Source organism: Equus asinus, chromosome 8 (genome assembly GCF_041296235.1).
Source record: "Equus asinus isolate D_3611 breed Donkey chromosome 8, EquAss-T2T_v2, whole genome shotgun sequence".
Classification (NCBI taxonomy): Eukaryota; Metazoa; Chordata; class Mammalia; order Perissodactyla; family Equidae; genus Equus; species Equus asinus.
The window spans coordinates 22,120,257-22,142,003 of NC_091797.1; the positions used below are offsets into that span (position 1 = coordinate 22,120,257).

Sequence of the window (21,747 nt, forward strand, 5' to 3'; positions counted from 1 at the left end):
GAGGGAGAAGAGCTGGAAGTCAGGACATATTTGGGGACCCCCAGGGCCCTCAGTGGTGGATTGGGGTGGGGCAGGAGACACGGACGCCGGGGCGTGGGTAAAAAGGGGTGTTGGGTGGCTCTGAGAGACCTAGGCTCAAAGCTTGACTCCCCCTCAACTCTGGGCTCTTTGGCATCCAATTGCAAGGCCAATTATTTGGGGCGCGGGAGGCGGCAGCCCAGTGGGCGTTGAGGTAACAGGAGTCAGGGTTGCGGCGACCCGGGCTCTTCGAGCCTGGAGAATGGGCCAGCTCCGCCTCCCAGCCCTTGTCTGCACCCCCTCCCTGGGAGCACTGGGGCGCGAGTCTTCCCTCCAGTTCCCCCCAAACCCCCCACCCCGGGGCCAGGGACCCAGCCGCCGCGAGCCGGGGAGAGGGAAGCAAACACACAGGGGTGCGGAGGCGGGAGCGTTAACCCGAGAGACACTTTAGCAGCAGGCAGCCCGGCGGGGGCGGGGGCGGGGGCGGGGGCGGGGGCGGGGGCGGGGGCGGGGCTCGGAGGCCGGCGGTACCCTGGTCGCGCGGCGCAGCAGCTAGTTAAAAAGACGGAACGTACATTCGTGGTGCGAGGCCGCGGGGCAGGGGCAGGGACGGCGGGCGGGTCCCGGGGGCGAGGACAGAGTGGAAAGTGGTGGTTGGGGTCCCGTTACAGTTATGAACCTGCGCGAGGTGCCCGGAGACGCGATCCTGTGCTCTCCCGGCCGGGGGCTGCTCGTGTGCTGTCCGGAGAGTGGACGGAGTGTGTGTGTGTGAGGGCCGGTTAGTGTGGCGAGGTGAAGCCCACCCCCCGCACCCCCACAGCCGTGCAGGTAGAAGGGAGGGTGCGCGGTGGGACTGACGGCGGAACCAAGTGGCAGGAGGGGTCTAGGAAGGTTCCCATAGTCCTTTGGGCTTCGTTGCCCCTCCTCCCCCACTCCTTTTCAACTCGTTACTTAGGGGGAGGGGGGCCACTCAGGCTCAGGTCTCCCTGAGCTGTTAAGTCCACTGAGTAGTGTGGGAAACCGTTTAGGATACTTGAGGGATGTGGTCCTCAGGTTGGGAGCCTCTCCCTTAGGGAGAAGGATGATTTAAAATTTTCAGAGGCTCACCCCATCAGTCCCAGGGGGCGCCTCTGTCCCTAATGGGAATAATGCAAACTTTGGGGACATGCCCCCCAACTTAAGGAGAGTGATTTGCCACGCCCCTTGTTACCAAGGACTGCCCATGGGGGTGGGCTGCTTCCTGCCCTTTGGGTTGGAATCTCAGTGGAGTTAAGGGTAGGGTGGGGTGGTGTTCAGGCCCTTCTTAGGGGTCTACGCTTCCATCCTCAGGTACCAAATCAACTCAAGAACAACAGAGGATACAGCATTCTCCACGCTCCCACAGCCAGGGGCCGCCACACCCTCCCTAAGCATGGTCCCCTCCCCTGGCCACCCAATATAGACACATTGCCACAGTTCCTTCTGCCCACCCCAGTGGCCCAGGCTCCCTTGACCACTGCCTGGGCAGACAGCACCACCCCTCCCCAGAAAAAGGGACCTAGGCAGGACAGAGGAGAGAAATAGTAAAGGAAGATTCTGGGACCCCCCCCCCCCCACTGAGAGGACCCCTGGCTTTTCCTGGGATTAGAGGGGCCTGCTCCCTTTGGCTGGGGAAGCAAGGACTAATGTGCCAGCATGGCTCAGAGATGCCATCGGTCCCCCATGTGCTGGGCAGGGCTATGCCCATTTCCTCCAAAACTGGAAATGCAAAGGGAGATGGCCAGGTTCAGGATGCTAGTGGTTGGGATGAGTGCCGAGTGGTTATTGCTGTGACCCAAGCTGCCTTGAGTATGTGGGGGGGTGTATTCATTACTGAGAATTTACTAGAGCCTTTTTCACTGACCCAGGGTCCTGTCCCACAGAGAAAATGCTGGTCCTATGAGGACCCCACTTGCCTCTAACAAGCCCACACACACATACATACAGGCACACACACTATGAGCTCACTGACATGTACACACAGCACACACCACACATCCCCACTGGCCGGGAGCTGCCTCCTCTAAGAAGCCCACTAGGTTTGAGTTCCTGGGGAAGAACACTGTCCCCCTTTGAGCACTGCCGCCCTGGACAGAAGCAGGGGTGGGGAGTCCTCAGGCTCACAGAGGGTGAAAACTGAGTTCGGGGTCTCTGCCTGTAAACCAGCTTTTGGCTCACATAGTGATTTTTCTTTAAAAAGCTGTTTTTTAAAATTAGATGCCAATAATTAAAAATTGGGATGTCACATAAAAATTGGAAAATAGTGGCAATAATTGGCTGAGCTGAGGATGGGCAGAGGGTCCCCCTATTTACCATAGTCCCCGAACCTGCCCACTCCTTAACATTGCTTTGCTCCTATTGCCGTGTGAGTTGGTGACACTCAGCCCAAATCCCCATGGTCAGTGCTCAACGATGCCAGTACCTGCCCTGTCTGTGAGCCTGACCCCAAGGACCCCATCACCCTCGAGGACAGGGTTTAGAGCACCTGCTTTCTCATCGAACTCTTACTCCACCCACCTGATCCCCAGAGCTGCTATGCGGTGCTTGGGCCCGTGTGGGATTGAGAGGTTAGGGTCTCTGGAGAAAGAGGGTCCTGCCATTTCAACCAACCCCAGTGCTCTGGAGTGACCCCGACCTGGACACCATCCCACGCCGAGGTGGGGGTGAGAAGGAAGGCGAGTCTGGCTCACAGACAGCTCCCTTCTTCCTACACAGAGCGAGGAGGGGCCAACCAGAGAGGCCAGTAAATACGAGACACAGGTTACAACGCTTTAGAAGGCCTATCAAAGAAGACCTCAGTTATTCGGCATTGGCGGGGTTTCTTACATGTTTTTGTAAATTAAATATTCTGATTAATCCATTAAATGCCATGAAAAGATAATATCCATTAAAAGATAACACTGGGATCTACCTCATAGGCTATTAGGAGGATTAAATGAGTTAATTTTGTAAAGTGCTTTGATCACTGCCTGGCATATAATAAGCGCCGCATGCCAGTGACTGTTAAATAAAGTAAAAAAATAAATCATTGGAGGCACTGCCATATGCAGGGTGTGACTATAGGGTACAAAAACACCCATTTTCCTAGTACCCCTAAGGTTGCTGCTGCTTTGCACAGCTGGCTCCGGGTAAGGGGGCTGTGCGCTTTCCCCAAGCGGGAAATCATCTCTGGAAACATTCTGGCCTCCTCTGTGGGAAACCCGGTGGGAAAAAGAGCCTGACAACAGGGCACGCTCACCACTCCCCGACCGACCGGCCTGGGACCTAGAGACAGGAGACAACCCCAAACCACATAGGACTCTGCTGAGCGTCACGGGAACTTGATCCGACACACATGGCTTGAACTGGCCTTAGCTGCTTCCCCAAGTCAAAGCTGCCGTCACAAGATGATAATGTTATCAAGATCACCCCCTGTTAGCTCAGAGCTTTATGGCTTATGAGACACTCTCTCCTCTACCGCGCAGGGCATGCAAAAGGATGTCCCCAAAGGACAAAATGTTTTCAATCAGGATCTTACTTTAGCGGACACACCCTCTCCCACAGGTATCAGTTCTGGGGGCGGTGTGTGTGTGTGTGTGTGTAGGTTTGAAACCAAAGGCTTTGGAAACAGAAATAAGTATTTAATGCTAAAATAAGGCTGAAGCTAGTGCCATCGTCTTTGATAAATCACAAGGCACTTTGGGATCTTAGAGTACCTCAGGGTCCTGGTCACTGAGTGGGAGCTGTGCTCAAGGTCGGGTAGTGGGACCCTCTGGAAGGGAATGCCGGATAACAGAGGGCTTGGTTCCATTCAACCCCAGAGAGCAGGGGCACTGCCCCCGCTGCGGCTGACTTTGGAGTGGGCTGGTGAACAGACCCCTTCACTTCACCCCTGCCTCTAGCTGGAAGGATGGGAAGAGGGCCAGAGGGTAGGCGGGGAGAGGCGGGCAGTGCCAGAAGGCGGGGAGTGGGGCTACTGTTCATCCCACCCCCTCACTTTTGTGCTTTGTGTTTTCTGTCCCTTCTGGAAGGGTCTACCCTTCCTCTGCCTTCTGCCACAGCAGGGTGCAGAGCCACCCAAAACAGCCAGGAGGCCAGCAGAGGCTTGGATTAGGGAAGGTTCAAAAGTGAGCATGTGGGATAGGGATGGGGTGGGGCATGAGTACTAGGACCCGAGTCTGGCTTTCATTCCTAGATGGGGAAGATGCAACATCCTCAGAAAGAAACAGATTTTGGAGAAAGGAGTGTGGTGGGTGTGGGCAAGGCTCATGTGGATGAGCCATACCACAAGGCTGGCCATCCATGAGAACAGTCAGCCTCCAGGGCACTGCCCTCAGGGTGCCACTTATGGCCTCTACTCCAACCAGAGACAGTTGGGGAGTTGAAGAGAGTTGAGTTGGGAGGGAAGCAGAGGTGAAGGAGAGAGGAGCCAGGATGAGAGTAGGTACATAAGAAACTACCAAGGACTGCACAAATATCTTTCTGAATCCCTAACATACACACATGCACGCTCATACACACCCACACACATAGGGCTGCAGCACTGTGCAACTTCAGTGGGTGCATTCACATTAGAGTCTATGTAAATGACACTCCTTGGAATTATGCAGTGCGCAGCCTGAGCATCCATCCATGGCAGCCCTGCCACATGCAGAAATGCTCCATACATAAGCACACTTATAAGTGTACATGCATGTACACAAGCACACACACAGATACAATCTCACTGCAATAAACATTTTGCAAACCTTCAGGCCTCCTCCCCTCCTTGTACAGGCACTGCCCTTCCTGGAGACTTCTTCACCACTACCCCATTTCCCAGGGTAAAGGAGGTACTGGCTGACATCGATAGGAATGAAGACAGGGAACCTTGGGGGTCCCTGCAGTGACAGGTTGGGGGCTGAGAAATAGGCAGAAAGAGCATAAGCAATCTGGCCTCCTGATCCTCACTCATCTCCAGATCCGCGTCTGATCTGCCGACCCTGTGCTCTGTCCCCACGGCCCCTGGGGGCCAAGAGGCTTGGCTGAGCACCTGAGGAAGGAGTCACCCTACAAGGCGGCAGTGGCAGGGCTGCTGCTGTCTGGGATTTATCCTGGGCTCACAGGTCTCGCCTCATCCTTAACAACCACTCCTTCTACCACTGCTTCTAGACTGGGTCCCCTCACCCCTGGGCTCCAGCTGGCTTTGAGGGGCAGATCCCAAGCCTCTGTTCATCCATCCTCAGCTCCTAAGGAGCTAGGCCAGGCAACAAATCTCACCAGAGGGTAATGGCCCATATGCCTTGGGGGAGGGGCAGCCTACAGTGGACTGAGCTCCAGGCCTCCTGGGGGAGACGTGGGAGTCAGGGACTCTGCCCTCTGTGACAATGGCATGGGAAAGGCTCACGGTCACAGGGCCGCTTCCCCCATATCACTGAGTATAGAGTCACTCCCCACCAAACCCCAAACCTGGCTGGCCAGGCCCCCATCTCATACACAGGGCCACACACCTCGCCCTACGCAGATAGACAGAAACCTAGCACGCCGAAAGGGTCCCAGTCTCCTGGCACCCGCCTCATGGTGGACCAGGCCCAGCCACACCAAGAGATCACAGCTTAACAGAATAAACCCCATGCCAGACCGACTCCGACCCAGCATGCCTTGTCTCCCTGACACCTTGGTTTCCACTGGACTCTGGACCCACCAGTGGCTCCGGCCCAGGGCACCCATCCTGTCTGAAACGGCACCGACAGCCCCACCCTCCCTGCACCATTTGGCTGGCACCGAGCAGAGGGAGCCGGTGGGGGTGGTATTACAGTACCTTGGGCCAACGTTATGGGGCTGTATTGCATGATGGGGTGGGATGGGTGTGTGAGTGTGTGATTATTGCGTCCTGGGAAGGAACCACGGTCTCTGCCTGCTCCCCACCCCCCCCCCACCTGCCCCCTCCAGGAGGGGGGGGGCCCAGCCTAGGTCTTGTGGGTGAAGCGGGCCCACACCTGCTGCAGCTGGGACCGCGAGATGCGGAGCACCGAGGGCACGAGTCTGTGGTTGCCGGCGGCGAGGGGCGCGTGGCGCCGGTGGGGCGCCCGCACGGGGCTGCTCTCCGCCGAGCGGCTGCGCTGAATGAGGGAACCGGAGGAGCCCGCGGAGCCGCCGCCGCCGGGGTGAGGGTAATGCTCGGTCTCCAGCGTGGAGGAGGAGAACACGGAGGACGCCAGTCGTCGCAGGGGGCTGTACCGCGGGAGGGAGTGCCCCGAGAGTCTGTCCTCCTCCAACTGAAAGAGACCAAGAGAGTGGAGGGAAAAGAGGCGTCAGGCACAGACTCGACAGCTCCGTCTCGGGGGCCACCCACCGCTCACAGCCCCTGTGGCGCTGGCGTCCCGGGCAGGTGGGCAGGGTTGGGCAGGGTGGAGGGGGTCGCAGACCAGCCCATCCTGCCTCAGGACCTAGGCTCTCTCGGGCCTCCAATGCTCTTCCCCCTGCTCCTCCTCTCTGGCACTTCTCACACCATGGTCTCCTTGCAGAGACCTTGGTTCACCTCCTCCAGGAAGCCTTCCCAGCTTAGCCCTCCCTAGCTCAGAGTTCCATTCTGGCTGGGAATTCCTCCCCCTTGGGAAGGCGCTCTGCAACCGTTACCTGCTGTGCATTGGCAGCTGTGTGCCATCTGTCTCCCCAGCTGCACTCCACACTCCTCCTGAGGTCTAGAGAACCTTTCCCGCACACCCTCTGCCTGGGCACCCCCACCCCATCACAGGGGGATGTCACGGTCTCAGTGACAGAGGAGCAGAAGGGTAAGACCCTGGAGTCCAACTACTCATGTTGGAATCTCCGCTCCACCACGTACTACCTGGGTGACTCAAGCAAGTCACCTCCCCTCTCCGTGCCTAGAGCTTCCTCATCTGTAAAACGGAGGTGGCAGGGCTTCCCGCCTCCTAGGGCTGCTCTGAGGGTTAGATGTTAGAATACACAGAGCGCTCAGAACAGAGCCTGCTGCGGAGAGAATGCCGTGTCATGTGAGCTGTTTTATTATCCTTTCCATCACTCTTCAGAAGAGGAGAGGGACAGAGGACTGGTGGAAGGAGGGGCACCTGGAACCATCTCTCCGGAGCGGAGCGGCTATTTCCCTGACCTCGTCAAGGCCACGCCACAAGGCAGCCCGTGGCAGGGGCTGGGCCGCCTCACTGCCGTCAGGAAGAATCCTGCCTTGTGCCCTCCTGTGCCCTCAGGGGGAAAAGGGAAATTGGGACTGAGTGTCCCAGGCATGTGGGGGTGGAGATGGTGAAGAAGGTGTCAACAGACCTCTCCCAAGCTGACCCCCAGCTCTGGCTGGGACTGAGGCCAGTTTAAATAGCTTTAGTGGGGCAGTGAGGACTGGCTGGGCCACCTGCTGGAGGGCCGAGGGAGGAGGGGGGCCCGGGCTCCAGTGTCACCTTGCAGATGTCAAAGGGGGGGGGGCGCGCAGGGACCTGGCATGGAACCTCCAGCAGAGAGGGGAAGAGACAGAATATTCTGGGAGCATCGTCTTTGCCTCACCTTCCTTTCCCTTCCAGCTTCTTTTTGGCAAGTCTAGGATCCTTCTGAGTGAGTCCCGTCTGCACCGAAGGGTAGGGGTCTGAGGGGTACCAAGGGACCGAGGCGCCACAGTTGCCCACAGCCCCTCACACAGCACATGTAGGGGGCTCGAGTTTAACGCCCCAGCCAGAGTTTGGTCAGCTGCTAGGGGGGTTCGATCCCAGAGTGCCCCCGCCCCCTCAGGTCAAACACCACCTGTGGCCACCCACTTGTCCTCAACGCCCAGCTGAAGTTTCACCTCTGTGAGACCTACCCCCACCCCCGACCAGTTTCCCAGGTAGGCTCCCTGTTTCTGGCAGAGAACGGTTCTTCTCTTCTCCCTTATGGCCCTTGCTTATAAACATCCACGTCCACACCTTTGCATCCCACTCGCCCCTCTCGACTCTGAGCCCTGAAAGGGCAGGATCATCTTTGTCCCCCAGCCCCTAGCACACGGCCTGGCACGTGGCAGGGAAATGTTCTAGTGGCTGCCAAGCAGATGTCCATGTGCTCAGGGAATGCTGACCTGCTGTGTTATCAGCCAGAGACAACCGGCAAACATCCCTCCCCCAGGTCACACCTTGGCTGCACTTCCCCCTCTGCCCGGCTCTCCCGGCCTTCTATTCTGCACCTTCAGTTCCCGAGAGAAGAACGCGAGGTGTGTGTAAAGAAAAAGCTTTAAAGGATCATGGATGCGCCCCAAAGAACAACAGATGCTCTGAAATTGTGCCTGCTTGCTCCACGTTATCCTTGTCCCTGCTCCCCACGGGGTAGGTGACAGAGTTTCAGGTGCTCAGATCTTTAATGATTGCTGTTGTGAGGAAGCTCACACCTCAGACACAGAGCAGCCCCAGCTAGGTCCAGGAGGGGCTCCTTGCAGAAACGAGGCTGGGGGTGGGGCGCCCTGGAGAGACTTTGTGCCTGCGCTGAGCACCGTAATCCAGTTATGGGGGGGGGTCCACAAACTGTGATTCCAATGTGCGGGGTGTGGGAGCCCCGCAGAGGCTGGGCTCAGGACCCTTCCAGACCAAAGAAAGAAGGAGAAAACACGCCAGCCCATTTCTCCCCCTTGCCCCCCGCCGGCGAAGGAGGGGCTCTGCTTCACCCTGCGGTCCTGAAGTGCTCAGCAAAGCACGTCACACCCCACGCGCTCACACGCAGACACACATGCCGCCATGCACACTCACAGGCACATCTGATGATGGGGCCCAGCCCGGGGGTGCACACACGTGTGTACGCAAAACACACACACACGCGCACACCCACTCTTGCTCTTTGACTCGCACAAACCATCTGCTCCCTCTGCCGGTGTGTGCTCCCCTTCTAGACACACAGGCCTCAGACAGACCGGCTCAGAGCACAGCCCTGGAGCCAGGGGCCTGGATTCCAATCCCGGCTCTCCCACTTACCAGCTGGTGACCCCAGGCTAAGTCTTAGCTCCTCTGAGCCTCGGTTTCCATACTTTTTAAGTGGGGGTGCTACTCACAGTACTGTCGGGAGGAATACACGTGTGAAGCAGGAAGGGGCTCAGAGCCGTGCCAGCTGTTAACCTGCTCCTTGGAATTGTTACTGTGATTGTTAGTCTTTTGGCATCGGCATTCTCGGCTCCTGTGGTTCTCTGCACACACGTAGACCCACTACATACTCGACACAGATGCACTGATGTGTGCACCCACATGCACGTGCACACCTATGGACACCCCCACACACCCATGCACACTCGTGAGCTAAGCTGACACAGAGATGCACACACACAGTCGTGGGAGGTTGACCCGCCTCTCTTCTGTACACTGTGGGGAAACCAAAACCTGCAACCCCTGACACCCCCTCCAGACACACACAAGCCATTGCTCAGCCACGTCATGGGCAGGACGTGGAGCCAGGGGCCTGGATTCCAGTCCCCTAGGCTGACTGACTCTGCGACAGGCCCGTGCCTGCTCCCCTAAACCTCCCTCCTCACCCTCTTGGCTGGAATTCCCCAACGTGAGGATGACTCCCAGGGCACGGGTGGGAATCTGAAGGTGAGAAAAACCTCCCAGGTGGCTCAGCTCCCTCACCCTGAGGCCCCACTGGCCTACAGTCACTGGGAAGGGAGGGGTGGAGCCCCTAGGCCTCCTGACTTTAATTCTGGGCTTTCTTTCTACCCACAGCACCGCCGTCTGTCTGCCTTCCTAGACTCTGCGCTTCCTGTGGGCACAACCTATTGTGCTTGTGATCTCTGATGCCTCTGGGACCCAGCACAGAGCAGGTGCTCGGTAAGTATGGAATGAAGGGTGCTGAGTGAGTGAATGAATGAATGAATGAGAGGGGAGGGAGGGAGCCCCAAACAGATCTTGACCCTTCTTCTGCTTACCCAGTGCTGGTCCTGGTGGGAACAACGTCCAGGTCAGCAATGCAGTCATGCAAGCTCACAGCTGCCCCAGCTCAGCCTCCAACCCAGGCTGGCTAGGACCTCTCTGGGTGGGGCCCTTAATTTTCCAGAGTCCAGGGCAAGGCCAGGGCACACACTCCTCAGGATCTCAGCTCAGCGGTCCTCTCTTCTAGACATAGGATGAGCCCTGAGTACAGCCCTGCCTGGAGCTTGGAGCTGCCCTTCTCCAGGGCACCTGTGTGCTCGCAGGCCCGGCCTCCCAATCTGAGCCCACAGCAGAAGTGGCCCCGGCCCTGCACCTTGACATCTCCCAGAGCCACCTGGGAGCATGACCCCAACATGAGACGCTCGAGTGGAACGCGGCACAGCCCATGAGCCCTCCAGCATCACCTCCTTGGCTTTTCTCAGCCCCTCTGAGGGAACACAGGCCCCATTCAGCACCCAGGGCAAGAGTTGGCACTGCTTCCTGGATCAGAGGTCAGCTTCTGCCCTGCACAGAGGAGCCACGCCAGGCCAGTGGCCTTCTGCCTATTCGGATACCCCAACCTTATCAGAAGAAAATAACCAAAATACCATGGGACATGCTGTGGACCCCCAACCCAGCCTTGGCGATTCAGCCCCCATCTGGCCCCTCCCTGCCCTTCCAGCCTTGTCCCTCAGTCCTCCCATACAAGAAGATGCCATTGCAGCCTGATTGGTCCACCCCCTTCAGCTGCTCCTTCCTTCATGTCCAGGACTCCTCTACCTGGCTGCTCCTCCCATGCTCTGGCCCCTCTCTCTCATCTTTCTCAAGGGCTTCTTTTCCCCTCATTCCCCCCAGATGTGTTTCCGGGCTCTTCTGTCATCCTTGCCTCTTCCCACCCCACACAGTCCTCTTGGGTGACCTCACTCCTGTGGCTTGCAAGACCCCAAAATCCATATCTCTGGCTGAGATCTCTGTCCTGAGCCTGGATGTCTCCACGTGGACATCCCACAGGCACAGTGAGGTCATTGTGTCCAAATCTGAGCTCTTGCTCCCTTCAAAACCGCTCAGTGACAGCACTGTCACCCACCAGGACACTGGGCATCAGCCAAGACCCCCTCCACTCTGTCACAGCCCCTTTAGACCTCTTGGCTCCATCCACCTTGCCCCACATCCAGAGGCCCCACCCTGGTCCAAGCCACCAGGGCACTCTCCTGCTGGCACCTGCCGTGTGGCCTTTCTGCTTAAAGTTTTATGCCCTTTCAATCCATTTCCACACAGCAGCCAGAGGGATCATTCAAAAGCACCAATGTAATCATGTCGCATCCTGTTTAAAAGCCTTCAGTGGCTCACCAAGCCTTCAGGATCGAGCCCCAACCCCTGAGCTTAGCACCAAGGCCCTCCAGGACCTGCCTCACAGCCTTGTCTGCTGCAGTGTGCAATCGCTGCACTGCTGGAGGACTGCAACCTCCAGGCCTTTGCACACGCTGTCCCCTGGGCCTAGGAGGCCTTCCTCCTTCTTTGTTATGGCTGACACTGCCCCAAGTGCAAGACTCAACTCAGAACTTGGAGGGGGCTTCCTCTGGGAAGCCCTGCCCACCCCACAAGCATGGTTTCAGACTCTTAAACCTGTCTACCTTCATCACAACCTGCAGCTGTTGGGGGCTGGTCGGTAGCCCCCATGGGGCACATGGGGAGCACTCCAGGCCGACAGGCCAGGACTGTGGGCGTCCAGGGGTGGGGAGCGGGGTGCAAGCCCAGCCTTACCTGTCTCTGTGGGCCTGTGGGATCCGACTCTCTCCTTCGAGGGCGGGGTCCCGAGTGCAGGGGCGAGTGGGAGGGGCTGCCGGGTGTTGGGGGCTGTGATGTCTCTGACCTCCCATCGGCCTGGCTCAGCTGGGGAGGGGGGGGCTGGGACGGCGTCTGCCGCAGGTCCTCCTCAGCCAACATCTGCATGCCGCGTCCCCGGGGCCGCACGGCAGGCTCTGCCCCTGGCCGCCTCCGCTCCTCGCCCTCTTCGGGCAGAGGCCGCAGCTCCTCGGGCTCCTCGTCCGTGGTGCCCGACGTGCTGGGCTCAGCCCCCGGGGGGAAGTCCTTGAGCTCCGTCTCCTTGTCGATGATGACCCATTCCTTGCTGTCGAAGTCCTCCTCCTCGGCCAGCGGCACCGACCGGAAGGCGTTGCTCAGGGCCTCCTGCTCCACGGAGGCTGACACGTCCATGCGGCCACTGGCCTGCCGGTCAACGTGGCCCGTGTCCACTGACAGCATCTGAGCTGGCTGCGAGGAGCAGGCCTGGCGTGACGGTGAGCCGGGCAGATCCATTCGTGACCTGCAAAGCCACCCATGTGGGACTCAGTGCCCAGACTCTCTGGGCCCCCCAGGACCCCAAGTAGTTGGCAGGGTGGAGTGTGACGTCTGGAACCTCTGACCACAGCACCTCTCCCACCCTGGGCCCGGCCCAGCCACCTCCTGGGTTGTCACCCTCCAACCCCCCTCCCTGTAAAGATCTCATCCTTTCAACACACATTTTTGAATGCTTACTGTGTTCCAGGAATATAAACACACAGAAAATAAAACCTGGTTCCTGTGCTCAAGGAACACTCTCCTGCGGGCCACCCCAGGGAAAACTTGAATCCTCCTAGAGTCAACTTTATGCCCACAGCCCAGCAGGGGCTCCTTACTGCTGCTTCCAGGGCAAACACACCCACCTGGCCCGAGTTTGCAGATGGTTTTTCTAGCCTCTTCCACCTCCACTCTCTAGGCCTGCCTGGCTGGCTTCCCCACCCCAGCAAACTCCAGTGGCTCCCAGCCCTTAGGACACAGTCCACATTCCTTAGTCTGGCACTCCAGGCGGCCAGACAGAGACCCAGTTTCCCTACTCCTCCACCCAGACCCATCTCAGATTCACTTGCTTTTCCCCAAATTGCCCATGCGCTCACACCTCTGTGCCTTTACGCATGCTGCTCCCTCCACACGGCCTGTCCTTCCACTCTCTGCGGTGGTCACTCGGATGTCACCTCCTGCAGGGAACCTTTCCATCCTGCATGGGTTTAGTTTGCCCCCTCAGTGCTCCCTGTGTCCCCCTGTCGTCACAGAGTGGAACACATGTGTGTTGAGGGTTCTGCCTTCCCAGGAGGCTGTGAGCTGGGCCAGGCAGGGCCTGGGTCCCAGCTGACTTTTTACCTCTGGGCGCTGATCCTAGCTGGGGATGTTATCTTAAGTTGTGCTGTGAATCTCACTTAGCTTCCAGGGGTTCTCAACTGGGGGTGTTAGCAGCCCCAGGGTGACGGTATTTCTGGTTGGAGGATGCGCCCCAGGAAGAAGTGACCTCTCCCAAATGTGAGGGTGCCCCCAATGGGAGACTCAGCTCCTCTGCGGCTGTGCACATTCTCACGCCCGAGCTGCGGGCAGGGGCTGACTTTCATTCTCCCCCAGCATGGAGCCCCTGACAGGGAGGGGTGCAGATCAGAGCCACCTGTGGGGGCTCTCCCAATATACTCCCACCCCAGCCTATGTGGGCCCTGCCAATTCTGACTCTACACAATATTTTTATTGGTTTGTTAATAAGGTTTAATAAAAACACGCCTGAGGGAGGCCACCCAGGGTCTTACATTTATACCGCATGTAAATTGCTGACATCACTTGATTCCTGAGAGCTGGTTTGTTTCGATGGACATGAAGGCAGAGGGTGCCAAAGGAACAGAGGGTCTGAAGGTTTGGGGGCGAGGTTGAAGAAGGGGGAGGGGGAAATCCAAATGCTACATGCTTCATACTTTCTCCTGCTCCCCAGTGCCCCAGAGCCCCCGAGCCCCCGAATCCTCTGCCTCTCCCGAGATCCTGACCTTCCCTTCCACAAAATCTCCCCTCAGCCCCTCCTTTCCCCACCATCCCTGAGACAAGGGGTCACTCTGGGCCACACCAGTTTGCTCTTCAGGACTGTCTGTGTTCTGGACATTTCCCACCTCTCTTCTCCACTCAGATCCCCTCCAAACTGCCCTTCCTGTTTCTCCCTGTTTCCTGAACCCTCTGGGCTACCATGGATGAAAATGTGGGCCCGGTAGTTCAACCCATGTGAGTGTGAGAGTGTGGGTGAGCACTGTCGGCTCCCTGAGGATGGGCCCCCACCCCTCTGTCCTGGGGTCTCCACAGGGACTGGCACAGGGCTGCCCTGTCTCGGGTGTCTCCACACCACAAAGGGGCACTGTTCCCCGTCCTGGAGGTGGAATGTAGTTTGGGGCAGAATCCAGAGGAGGGGCCGTGGCTGAGGTGGGACATGAGGAGGCACACTGTGGGAGTGGAAAAGGACCCCCACCCCTGGGGATGGGCCTTGAGAAGAGACCCCTTTCCTGGTGCAGAGAAGGCCCCAGCCCTGCTGTGGGGTGAAGCCCCACCCAGAGCCAAGGGAGGGTGAGGACATCTCTCAGGGGCTCTCCCACCTGAGGTGGTCCCACCCACTAGACCTCAGATGAGGATCTGTCCCGGGTCCTAATGGCCATCGGCCATCCAAGGTTAACCAGCCTCCTTTCATCCCCGATCCTAAAGGCTTGCTTTTGGCTCTAGACTCTCCGAGATACCTTCCTACCAACCAGGTCCCACCCGACCTTTAGATCCCTGAGCCCTGACCCCCAAAATTGGTCTGTTCCTTCTTTGAGCTGAGCACTCCCTGAACCCTTCTCCCAGGCTCCTCCCCCGAAGCTGAAGGGAGCCCAGTCAGCTGCTCTGAGGCATCTGTAATGAGTCTCTAGAGAAAGAGGCTCTGGAATCAGCCCACCTTCCAACTCACCCCTCACCTCCTCCAGGGCCTGGGGACCCAGCCTACCCCTCCGCGGCCTGCCCCTGACATGCCTTCTGGCATGAGCTGGACCTCTGCACCCCTAGCCCCTCTCCGGGCCCTGCCACTGACTAACCCAGCCTGACCCCAGGCCCAAGTATAACCCACTCAACACCACAGGGTACCCCTGCCACCACCTCACATCTGACCTTTCCTCCAGACCAGCCATGTGAAGGCAGAGGGGACCAGGGGGCCCTTGACCATCCCCCTGGCCCCAGACCCACCTCCTCTCATGCAGTTCCACCCGCCCATCCGCCGTGGACAGCCTTTCCGACTCAGGGCTGTTGACCCTCCGGTAGCGAAGAGAACGGACTGGGGTTGTGGGTGAGTCTGGCGGGGCACGCACTGGGGAGCTGGGGACCCCCACACCTCGGCTCTGCTCCTCTTCCACCACACAGGGGGTCTGCAGGAGAGGGGAGGTCCATGAGCTGGGACTGACAAGGCGGCTGTGGGTCAAGTGGTTTTCTCAGGGTAAAGGAGATAGAGGGAGGTTGAGGCAAAAAGATGCTAGTGACCCTGAGATGGGGCAAGGCTATGGAGGCAGGGCAAGCAGCTCATGGCTGGGGAGAGGGAGCTTGGAGGGAATGGGAAGGGGGCCAGGGAACCAGGGCCAGGAGCTGGGGAAGGCCACCCACACCGCTCTCCCTGACTGAAGTTACTTTGCCGATGTTGATCCGGAGTTTGTTCCGGTTGACATCCGTCTCCTCCCAGACTTCAGCCTCAGGACCCCCGGGGTGGGGGACAAGGTGGGGGCCAGGGCCCAGCCCCTCCGGGGGCCGCCCAGGCAGGATTGGGGGTGCGTTCTCCTGGTCACTCAGGTGCTCGCCCTGCAGCACGTCCTCGGTGTTCTCCCGGAGCAGGTCCCCGGGCACCGGCGTCACATTGACCACCCTGGAGAGATCAGGAAGGGGCCATGGGGCAAGGCTGGCAGGGGTACCCTCTTCTACCAGCACAGGCCCTGGAGATCACTACTCCCCATGGGAGTGGACACAGGTGAGGCCCAGCAGGGGTGGGGTGTCCCTAGCCTGTCACCATCCCTGGCTGGCAAAGCCTCTGAGACCAGCCCATCCTCAGGTTGGCAGAGGGCTGCAAGGAGACGTGGCTGCCGGAATGGGCACGGCACCACCCGGCTCTGTCTATTTAGGAGGTCCCGCCGCTTCCCAGGCCCCGCCGGAGCTCCACGCAGTGCACCGCTGGCTTCCTTCAGACCAGCAATGGGTCTAAAGAGAAGACTCTCTCTGGAGTTCCCTGACCAATGTCATCACAGCACTGGGCACCATAATGTGCCGGCAAGTCCCATTGAGTCTCCCTCCTAAGTGTGTACCTGGAGCCCCTGCCCACATCTCTCCATGGCTCATTCGTGGGGCTGGCTGGGCAGCCCCTGCTCACTCTGGCCCCTGCCTGGGCCACCTCTGTCTTTGTGCCTGTCACATGGTTCTGAAATTGCTGACCCATCAATTACAAATATCTCAGACTCAACTGAGAGCACTTGGAGGGCAGGGGCTGCAAGTGTTTTCTCGGAGCCCCCACAGGGCCCAGCGCTGGAGCTCAAGACACGTTCACTGAGTGAATGCACATGAGCACTGAGACACAGGCAAACTGCGGGGCTCAGGGGATTTCCCCCAGGGCTCCCTGCTTCCCAGGAAGGTCAAAAACTCCAAATGAGGATGCCCGTTCTGTCCCCAGATTGAGGGTGGAGACGTGGCAGAACTTCCTGTGGTCCAAGAACCCCACTGGTGAGCACCAAGAACAGGAGAGACAGCCAGGAGTGCCCAGGTAGGAAGAGGAGGAAAGAGCTGGCTTCTGGGGAGACAGCTCCGGGCAGCCCCTACCCCGTGTCGCCCCTCCTGAGACTCACCCAAACATGGCTGCCGTCTGCCGGGTGTTCTGCTGGGGTGGGGTGGAGGTGCTTGTGGACAGGAGGGTGTCGGTGCCCGCCTTCTCCCAGTCAAAGGCCTCGTTCTCGGCGATGCCCCGCTCCTTCATGCTGTTCTCAAACACCGACATGATCAACTGCAGGGGGTGGGGGTGGCGGGAGGACAGAGAGGTGACCCTGGGGCTAGCTAGGAGGAGGGGGAAGTTGCTGGGATTGCCGGGGTAAGAGAGGGGCCTTCCAGGACAGGGATGGGCTGAGAGGGGGCATTGGAAGGAGAGCAGCACATTGATTTTAAATGAAAACATGCACACGATACACAAATCAGCATGCAAATTATCATCTCGGTTTAAGCCCCCCTGGCTGGACACAAGCCCTCTGAGATCTGAGCCCTGGTTACCATCCCAGCCTCCTCTGCCACTGCCGCCATCTCACCAGAAGTAGCAGCAGCCCAGAACCACCAGCGGTTTCCCAAGCCCATCCCCTGGGGTCGGCCTCTGCACAGGCCGCCTCCTCTGCCTGCAGTGCCTTCCCCGCTCGTCCTCCCTCTGAAGCCACCTGATTCGCCCACTCACACAGCTCCCGTGGTTGGGCACAGAGCATCAGTTTGAACTGTTCACATGCCAATCTGCCAACTCTACATCTCTGGCAGTCAGCACAGGGCTCAGCACAGGGGGTGCTTGCAGCTGTGTGGTCTGGAGGACCCCATGAGGCTGAGCTAGGACTGGGGGGCATGGCCTCTTACTCCCCAAAGGAGGCATTTCTGCCAAGAACTGGGGCTCTGGGTTCAGGAGGTGGCGGGCAGTTGTGGACCCTCTGAGGCCCCCAGACCATCCCCTTCTGACTTAGCTCTCTCCAGAAGGCAGGGCAGCTTCTGTCTGCCGGCAGGACCCACTTCACTGAGTGCCCACTGTGTGCCTGACACTGTCTGCCCTCCCCGCCATGTGCAGCCGGGCACATAGTGGATCCTGGGCAGAACGATGCTGACGCTTCCCCATTCTCTGACCTGGGTCATGGGTCTCATGGGGTAATGGTGCCTTAGAAAGAGCACTGGTCTTGGAATCAGAAGATGTGTCTGGGGCCGCCCTGCTCCTAACCATTGCTATCAGGCCTCAGTTTCCTCATCTATGAAATGGGGACAATCATCCCACTTGGCCTCCTGCAGAGTTTTGATGCAAAATACTTGAAAGCACTCAGATTCATTCATTGTTAAGTGCTAGAATAATAACGTATGGAACACACATTATCATCAAAGGCTTGTTTTGAAACTTAAATGAGTTAATGCATGAAAAGCACTGAGAACTGGTAAACTCTTGATAAATCTTGGCTATGACTACTGTATACACGAGCGCAGAAGAGTTTCATGCAGGGGATGACCAGGGAGAGACGCTCAGGGCCAAGCCGGCAAGGGCGCGGGGCCACGGCAGGAAGGGGGCTGTAGAGACGGTCACCCACAGAGGTGTCCAGGGAGGCAGGGGCAGGGTGGCAGCCTCCCACCTGGTAGTCGGGCTTGGTGAAGTAGTCGAGGCTGGCGATGTGGTCCAGGAAGAGGTGGAACTCGGAGGGCATGTGCTTCAGCAGCATCCGGTGCTCGTACTTCTCCTTGATCATGCCTACCTGCTCCTGGAGGCAAGAGGGCACAGGGAGATGGAGCCCCAGCTGCCCCACTCCCCCTCCTCCTCAGACCCACCGCACAGGGCTCACCTTGTCCTTGATCTTCCTCCAAGGCAGCTGGCCCACTGCAAACTCCACCAGCATGTAGAAGAGGGACCACAGGTCATCGTGGCGGCCCATCTCCTGGGGGGTGGGGAGGCGGTCACCCACACTCTCAGATCCCTCCTGGGAGTGGGGCGCTGACCCTCCACTGAGGCACATCAGTCAGGGAGCCCTGACACCCAGGCCCCTATGGGCAGAGCTGGGGTCTCCCTGAAGCTATGGCTCCATCCCTGACCCACCCACATACATAGACCCCCCACAGTCAACACTTCCGTCTGCGCTTCCTCGCCCCACAGAGATTTGTGGTGGGAACAGAGAAGAGGGGATCCCATCAAACGAGGAAGGAGGTGAAGTCAAGGGGAGATGACAGCAGAGCCTTCTTCCAGTCAGGGTCTGGAGTGGCAGCTTCCAGCCCCTGCCCCAGACTTTTCTCCCCACCTCGATAGCTGCCTGCCTGACCCTCTTCCTCAGCAGCATACTCTGCCCCGCCCTGTGCCCCTACTGCCCCCACATCCCTCAGGCCCGGCTCTGCCACTCACCCGGTTCTTGTGGGCATTGACCGAGGCATAGCGAACAGTCCCTCGAAACCCGGCCACATTCCGAGGCTGTAGAGGGGAGAACACCACCAGGAACCTCGCCCGCTGCCCCTGACCTTGGCCCCGTCTCAACCCTGCTTACCAAGCCTACCTCTGCCTGCTTTAGCCCTGATCGCCAGCCCCTGCCACGCCCCTCCACGTTGGCCTGATCAGGAGCAAGCCTGACACATCGACCCCAGCCCTACACCTGCCTCCTGACCCTGCTCCCTGAACCTGCATCCATCCTTGACCAGAACAGGTAAACAGGTCACAGGCTGTGCATGGAGCATCCACCAAGAGCCCAGCCTAAGGGAGGGAGGGGACCAGCTCAGTGTGGACCCAGAGTCGGGTGACGCTGATACTGCACACAGGCTGTGACAGCTTAAGCAGCTGCAGGAAAAGCCTGGTGAAGGGTCCCCAGATCAGGGAGCAGGTCAAGGAGGTCAGGGGTCCCTGCGAGTGGCGGTACTCACGGGCCGGACATCCCCCGTGGTGTTGGTGTACTGCCGGGCCAGCCCGAAGTCCAACATGTAGCACTTTCTGTAGGTGGAGGGCAGCCTGCCCATGGCAAAGTTCGACTGTGGGAAGACGGCAGCTGTGAGCCCCGGGGCTCCACTCCACCTGGCCCACCTCGGGGGGCGGCAACAGCAGCTCTGGTGAGGGACCCTCAGCCCACCTCCACGCACATAAGTAAAACATCAACACGCGCAGCAGGTCATAGCTCCTCATCTGAGGGGCAGGGTGATTATTCTCATTTTAGAGATGAGGAAACTGAAGGGCAAAGAGCTTAGGGGGCTTCTCCAAGGTCACAGAGCAGTGCTGTCCCAGCCAGGGTTGAACCGACATCTGTCCGGCTCTAAATCCTTGAAACTCCCCAGAAGGGCAGCGTGGCTTAGTGTGACCATCCTGCTCAGAGGCAGCCGGAGCCCTGCATTGTTCTTCCTGTGTGACCTTGGGCCATTCAACCAACCTTTCTGGGCTCAGTTTTCACTGCTTTAAATTGGAGGGTTTTTCCACCATCAAGATCTAAGATGCCACAAAATCAACTACTTGGAATTCCTTACTGAGCCCCAGCCCCTTGGTCCCCTTCCCTCGATCCCTCCATCCTTCTGAGCCCCTTCACCTTTCTGGGTTCAAGGACTCTTCAGGCCAGGGGTGAGAGAGAGGATGAGGAGAGAAGAACAGAGAGGGCCTGGGCATGGCCAAGGGGCGGGCAGGGGGTCTCCTGGGATGCAGGGAAAAGGAGGAGATGGGGCTTGGGATGGAGAGCAGGAAGAGGAGACAGGTAGAAGAGGCTGTCCCCTCTCCAACTACTGATCTGGAGAAGATACCAGGGGACCCAGAGACGGAGAGGACGGGGGCATCTGCTTTGGAGGAGGGGGCAGTCCTCACCGGCTTGATGTCTCGGTGCAGGAAGCCCACGGAGTGGATGGCTTCAATGGACTCCAGGATCTGCTTGCCCAGCCGCAGCGTGGTGCTCAGCGTGAAGGTGCCTCGCGGCTGGCTGCGACGCAGGTCGGCCAGGTTCCGGCCCTGGGGTGGGGGGCGGGTGGGAGCCACCCGGCTCAGCTGCCATCCCAACCACCACCATGACACTCTGCCCAGCCTCACCCCCAAAGGCCTGCACCGACTCCCCACTCCTCCCGGAACCACAGTCTTCCCTCCCCACTCCCCACCCCAAGAGTCACAGCCCGAACTTTTGAGGGCAAGTGGAGGGAGGATGGGCCGTGAGGACTCACCTGGAGCTGCATCACTACATAGTTAAACTTCTCGTTCCGGCCACAGCCGATGAACCTGCACACATGGTCTTTCCCTGAGGGGCACACACAGGGGTTTCCCAACTCCTACTCCTTCTTTCTGACTTCCAGCCCTAAGGTGGGCTCCTGCGCACTCTTGAATCCTGGTCCTCCCAGCCCTGGCCCCATGACCACTTCTCCCACCACCCCCTGCCCTTAGCCCCATCACTGCTCTTAGACTCTGGTCCCATCTCACCCTGCCCATCACCTCCCCCCTTAGCCCCTGGCTCCATCACTGCTTCCCTCCACCACACTACATCTCCTCCCCACAGCTTCTTTCCCATCACCTCTTCCGTCCCATCCTCCTGCCCTAGGCCCGCACCTTGCAGCTTTTTGAGCACGGCCACCTCCATCTTGAGGACCTGCTTGGGCTGCTGGGCTGACTCCACTTTGAGGGCCACGTTCTCCCTGGTCAGCAGGTCCATGGCCTCGTAGATCTCACCAAAGCCCCCGCCCCCGATCTTTTTCAGCTACAGAGATGGGGGGAGGAGAATAGGGGACACAGGGGTCAGGCTGAGCAGCTCCTCATCCCACCCATTGCTGGATCCTATCCTTCATTGATGGGGGCAGTGGCTATCCTTGAAGAGGAGGACCCCATGCCTCCCTTTCTTGCCCCACCCACCAGTGCCCCAACCTCCTCTCCTAGTGCTGGACACAGACCGCTCAGCCCCTGGGTGGACAACCATACACACACACACACACACACACACACACAGCCAGACGTCAGAGCAGGCACAGGGGAGGGGTATGAGACCTGTATCTCCATATAGACATGGGATTCTGAAGAGATGACGGGCTGTCATGAACCTTTTATTCTCTGGAAGAACAATAAATGTCACACTCCTCCCGTCCCCTGACTAGACTGAGCAACCTCCATCCAGAAGAAAAACTAATTTCCAGAACCTCCCAGCTTCAGGGTGGATCCCTCAGGGAACCTGGCCCTTCCTGCAGTTGGCAGTCTCCTGAAAGGTGTCACCAGAGAGAAAGAGTATTTCGGGGGGAGTATTTAGGGGACTCGGCACAGGGTGTTCACTGCCCGTGCCCGCTGCTGAAGCTCACAACACTCCCTAGGGGC

At 58.7% G+C, this 21,747-nt stretch overlaps 1 protein-coding gene and 1 long non-coding RNA gene across 6 annotated transcripts in view; one reads left to right on the top strand and one right to left on the bottom strand.

Moving 5' to 3' along the window:
- Positions 1-21,747, bottom strand: part of TTBK1 (tau tubulin kinase 1) — a 41,610-nt gene that overhangs the window by 12,119 nt on the left and 7,744 nt on the right. For 2 of the 3 annotated variants that reach the window (XM_070514918.1, XM_070514917.1), the window contains exons 3-14: positions 20,995-21,142; positions 20,616-20,689; positions 20,269-20,409; positions 19,350-19,454; positions 18,841-18,906; positions 18,290-18,382; positions 18,083-18,208; positions 16,571-16,725; positions 15,372-15,603; positions 14,937-15,115; positions 11,649-12,210; positions 5,994-6,272 (exon numbers count right to left, since the gene is read on the bottom strand). In XM_070514918.1, coding sequence (XP_070371019.1) covers positions 5,994-6,272; positions 11,649-12,210; positions 14,937-15,115; positions 15,372-15,603; positions 16,571-16,725; positions 18,083-18,208; positions 18,290-18,382; positions 18,841-18,906; positions 19,350-19,454; positions 20,269-20,409; positions 20,616-20,689; positions 20,995-21,142 — 2,160 coding nt within the window. The remainder of the gene's footprint in view (positions 1-5,993; positions 6,273-11,648; positions 12,211-14,936; positions 15,116-15,371; positions 15,604-16,570; positions 16,726-18,082; positions 18,209-18,289; positions 18,383-18,840; positions 18,907-19,349; positions 19,455-20,268; positions 20,410-20,615; positions 20,690-20,994; positions 21,143-21,747) is intronic. The other variant, XM_044776712.2, reaches the window with a different exon arrangement.
- On the top strand, positions 6,025-11,642 carry LOC123288312 (uncharacterized). Of its 3 annotated transcripts, none has more exons than XR_006531961.2 (4): positions 6,025-6,161; positions 8,122-8,318; positions 9,699-9,803; positions 10,093-11,642. It is a non-coding gene; the product is annotated as an uncharacterized lncRNA (long non-coding RNA). The 3 variants fall into 3 exon arrangements; XR_011504967.1 differs by having other exon boundaries at positions 6,030-6,167; XR_006531962.2 differs by lacking the exon at positions 6,025-6,161 and adding an exon at positions 6,248-6,385.